The 4,990-nt window shown below is 38.4% G+C and overlaps 1 protein-coding gene and 1 long non-coding RNA gene across 2 annotated transcripts in view; both read left to right on the top strand.

The window, feature by feature from the left end:
- The first annotated feature begins 231 nt into the window (after nucleotides 1-231).
- LOC125659356 (solute carrier family 23 member 2-like) overlaps nucleotides 232-4,990 on the top strand; it is a 14,985-nt gene continuing 10,226 nt past the window's right edge. The window contains exons 1-3 of the mRNA XM_056148793.1: nucleotides 232-328; nucleotides 2,599-2,651; nucleotides 3,597-3,778. Coding sequence (XP_056004768.1) covers nucleotides 283-328; nucleotides 2,599-2,651; nucleotides 3,597-3,778 — 281 coding nt within the window. The 5' untranslated portion in view covers nucleotides 232-282. The remainder of the gene's footprint in view (nucleotides 329-2,598; nucleotides 2,652-3,596; nucleotides 3,779-4,990) is intronic.
- The window catches only part of LOC125659363 (uncharacterized), a 4,339-nt gene continuing 4,258 nt past the window's right edge, over nucleotides 4,910-4,990 (top strand). Inside the window, exon 1 of the long non-coding RNA XR_007364040.2 lies at nucleotides 4,910-4,990. This exon is cut by the window's right edge and continues 962 nt beyond it. This is a non-coding gene — a long non-coding RNA (uncharacterized LOC125659363).

Here is a 4,990-nt window from a genome sequence, read left to right as displayed (position 1 = left end):
CCTGAGAGGTTACCCTGCAACATACGCGAAAACACGATCAATATTTCTTCCTAGATAATTTACATGTTACAGAATTTGTAATCAGCGCTATTGTCTAATCATTAGATCAAATTACACACGGCCGCTTCACGCGCATCGATATGGGCACGCCGAACTATCTAAGCATTTCTAAAGGCGCAGATGCGTCAAATACCTGGTGTTTTAAATTTGCAATTGATGATTTACAGACTTGGTATCATTCAAGGAGGGTCCCATACTTTCATCGCCCCAATCGTCGCCATCATGTCAATCCAGAAATTTAAATGTCCAGATATTAGTTCCGCGAAAGGTATGTACTGGCACTGGACTCAAGTCTTGGAGTTTACTCAAATTTTGACTGCTCAAATAAAAGAAAACTCAAACTTAAGTTTGAGATTTTTTAGAGAAATCTAACCCTGTTTTCAGATATTACTACATGTACATCATAGACGGATCCAGGAATTTGTGAAGGGGGGGGGGGGTAGCATTTAATCTTTTACGTACTTTCATAACCCCCACCCCTATTCCATTTAGTTCGATCTAATTAAAATCAGATCCTAAGATACGCTCACAATCGCTACAATTCTTACACAGATTATACGGCGAGGATCTAAGAGGTCCGATTTTAATTAAATTGTTCCAAAGTTCTAGTCATTTTAATCGCCGTACTTACCTTATTTCGGAATGAAATAAAAGGGGGAAGCTGATTTAAAGGTCACTATCAATAGGCGGGGGGGGGGGGGGGGGGGGGGGGGGGGGGGGGGGGTCTGGATCTGGAGTAACTGGTACAAAACCCTGTATTCTAAGCATTTCTTGGCACTTCTTTTTCACTTTCAAATTGTCTATTTCTTAAACAAAACTTTTATGTTACAGATATACTTTTTAAGAATTCTTAAGTGATATTTGTATCTGACGAAAATATCGTAAATATATATCAGTGTGTCGTCATATTTATCCTAGAATTAAATGATAATAAATTTGAATGATGCGATAACATGTAAATATTCACCTTTCCTATCATTTTGACCCAAGACTCGTTGAAATTTAATAACTCTTAAAAGTTTTGGTCCACAAAAAAAAAAAAGGGGGGGGGGGGTCCGGACCCCCTTTTGGATCCACCCTTGTACATGTATTATGTTAGGAAAAGCCAAGGGGTTTTAAATTCTGCTATTGAAAATTGAACTCATAACAAACAAATATCCAACGTGAAATATTGAAGATCAGAGATATCAGTTTTTGAAAATACATGTATTCATGAAGAGATGAACCGCGACGCTTCACGGAGACATCCTTCATCATGAAGCGCGACAATACATGTACATGAAGAGATGAACCGCGACGCTTCACGCAGACATCCTTCATCATGAAGCGCGATAATACATGTACATGAAGAGATGAACCGCGAAGTTTCACGGAGACATCCTTCATCATGAAGCGCGATAATACATGTACATGAAGAGATGAACCGCGACGCTTCACTCAGACATCCTTCATCATGAAGCGCGATAATACATGTACATGAAGAGATGAACCGCGACGCTTCACGCAGACATCCTTCATCATGAAGCGCGATAATACATGTACATGAACAGATGAACCGCGACGCTTCACGCAGACATCCTTCATCATGAAGCGCGATAATACATGTACATGAAGAGATGAACCGCGACGCTTCACGCAGACATCCTTCATCATGAAGCGCGATAATACATGTACATGGAGAGATGAACCGCGACGCTTCACGCAGACATCCTTCATCATGAAGCGCGATAATACATGTACATGAAGAGATGAACCGCGAAGTTTCACGCAGACATCCTTCATCATGAAGCGCGATAATACATGTACATGAAGAGATGAACCGCGAAGTTTCACGCAGACATCCTTCATCATGAAGCGCGATAATAGATGTACATGGAGAGATGAACCGCGACGCTTCACGCAGACATCCTTCATCATGAAGCACGATAATACATGTACATGAAGAGATGAACCGCGATGCTTCACGCAGACATCCTTCATCATGAAGCGCGATAATACATGTACATGAAGAGATGAACTGCGAAGTTTCACGCAGACATCCTTCATCATGAAGCGCGATAATACATGTACATGAAGAGATGAACCGCGACGCTTCACGCAGACATCCTTCATCATGAAGCGCGATAATACATGTACATGAAGAGATGAACTGCGAAGTTTCACGCAGACATCCTTCATCATGAAGCGCGATAATACATGTACATGAAGAGATGAACCGCGACGCTTCACGCAGACATCCTTCATCATGAAGCGCGATATCACTAGTCTAAAATGTTTTCAATTAAAAAAGAAATTCATTTCTTACATTCACATTCCACTTTCCTATCAGTCGGAATTCCCAGCAATTATATTTCTCAAGCGGTTCTATATTCATACGCGCATTGTTGACAACTGCATCGAGTTCATGAGAAAATGCACCTATCGTTACAATTTGTAAAAACATCAAAGGCAAAAGCAATGTACACACATTTGTCATAACAAAACACGAAAAAACGTATAAAGTTAATGGAATTTAGTTCTAGTGCACTCTGTTTGTAGACAACACAACTCTGACAAACTCGGATGAAGTTTGGCAATTTCGACTTCGTGAGGTAAGCTAACTATTCCGTTTCAATTTACTATGTGGTTATCAACTTCGTGAGGTAAACGAGCTAAACTATTTCAATTTACTACATGTACATAATAATGTATTTGGTTTTATTAAATATCGAACATGATAAGTTTTTTTTTTATATGTACATGTATCAATAAATGGCATTAATTATGTATACACAATGTTTGTTTTTTTTAAAAAGAAGTAGGTACGGTTTAGGCCTAATTCTGCCCGGCGATTATGGGGAAAATTAAATTCGCGTCCCTGATATTTTTTTGTCTATTTTCTGAAAGAGCACTCCGTATCTATTCTTAAAAGCATATTAAAATCAACTCATGTATGCGCATGCGTAGTACACAATCGAACAAAGTAAGGGTTATGAAGCAATTTATGGATTTTTCATAGGTTTTGTATAGATAAATCAGTGAAATTGAACACCTCTTCCCCTGTCGCCCGGGACAATTTTTATATGAATTAAAAATTTCGGAGAAATTTGACAATTCCTCTCAGTTTCATTCCGGGCGACGATGGAAGAAGGGTTAAAATATCACTTTAAAGATGTTTACAAAATCGCCATCGTGACGTGATTTGCGGTAATCAATGCAGACATCTTAGCAACGGAAGAGGATATAAGAATTATTTGGGTATTAAATTGATTCCAAAATAATATTTGTTAGTGTTAATTATTATCTATTGTCATTTATTGAAATAATGATAATAAATTCCGGATAAATTAAAGCCAATCGTATGTACCGGATGCCATTTTGGCCAATTTGATATGGGGTTTTCCGTTGAATATATTAGAGCTGTTATTGAAGATAAAGGATAACAATGGTCATATTCATAAATGGCACATTCTCAAGTACCAGATTTAGCATTTTTGTGAGTTTCCAGGACAGGGCAGATTTTCACCAAAACCGTACCTTGTCCTTTCCTTTTACAGATCCAAGGGAATTTAATGCTGGCATCTTTGACCCAAGTTGTGCTGGGTTGTACTGGGTTAATGGGGTTCTTTCTGCAGTTCATTGGTCCCCTGACGATTGCCCCTACCATCTCCTTAATAGGCCTGTCCCTCACCGCTGTGGCGGCAGACTTCAACAAGGTGCACTGGGGGATCGCTATGTTGTAAGTGTAGTAAAAAATCGCTACGTGTATGTTATAACTAGCAAGAAATCGCTATGTTGTGAGTGTAGCGAGAGATCGCTAAGTTGTAAATGTAGTGAGAAATCACTTTGTTGTAAGTGTAATGGGAAATCGTTATGTTGTAAGTATAGTGAAAAATCGCTATGTTGTAGATATAGTGAAAAATCGCTATGCTGTAAATATAGTGAAAAATCGCTATGTTGTAAGTATAGTGAAAAATCGCTATGCTGTAAGTATAGTGAAAAATCGCTATGTTGTAAGTATGGTGAAAAATCGTTATGCTGTAAATATAGTGAAAAATCGCTATCTTGTAGATATAGTGAAAAATCGCTATGCTATAAGTATAGTGAAAAATCGTTATGTTGTAAGTATAGTGAAAAATCGCTACGTTGTAAGTGTAGTGAAAAATCGCTCTGTTGTAAATATAGTGTAAAATCGCTATGTTGTAAGTTTAGTGAGAAATCGCCATGTTGCAAGTTTAGTGAGAAATAGTTGTAGTGTAAAGATAATGAGAAATCGCTTTATTACAGTTGTAGTGGAAGATTTCTATGTTGTAAAAGTAGTAAGTTATCACTATTCTGTAAGTGTAGCAAGCAATCGCTATAATCTTGTAATTGTAGTGGAAGATCGCTATGTTGTAATTGTAGTGGTGGTGATATAGTGTTTAACGTCACGCTTGAGAATCTTCACTCATATGACAAAGACGTCACCACTGACTGTGAAGGGCTACAAAATTTAGACCAATGTTCTGCGCTTACGACCTTTGAGCAGGTAGGGATCTTTATCGTGCCACACCTGCTGCGACACGAGGCCTCGGTTTTTGCGGTCTCATCCGAAGGACCGCTCCATTTAGTCGCCTCTTGCGACAATTAAGCAAGATGTACTGAGGACCTATTTTAACCCGGATCTCCACGGACGCGTAATCGTAGTGGGAGATTGCTATGTTGTAATTGTACTTTGGGGAATTTATGATATAAGTGTACTAGTGATCGGCTTTTAGGAAATGTACTTGGGGATATAGTAATGTTGACTGTATGTGTTTCATCTGAATTTTGTCAGACGATTTTTGTGTGTCTTATCTCACGTTTGGATTAAGGGCATTTATCTGTAAGCTTAGTAGGTTTCACATGTTTTTACGTGTCAGGAAGATCGTCTCGTACACAGTTTTAATTTGAGATTAATTTAAACCATATT

Source organism: Ostrea edulis, chromosome 9 (assembly GCF_947568905.1).
Source record: "Ostrea edulis chromosome 9, xbOstEdul1.1, whole genome shotgun sequence".
Classification (NCBI taxonomy): Eukaryota; Metazoa; Mollusca; class Bivalvia; order Ostreida; family Ostreidae; genus Ostrea; species Ostrea edulis.
Note: the sequence above shows the minus strand (reverse complement) of the source record. Positions and strands in the feature narration are given on the sequence as shown.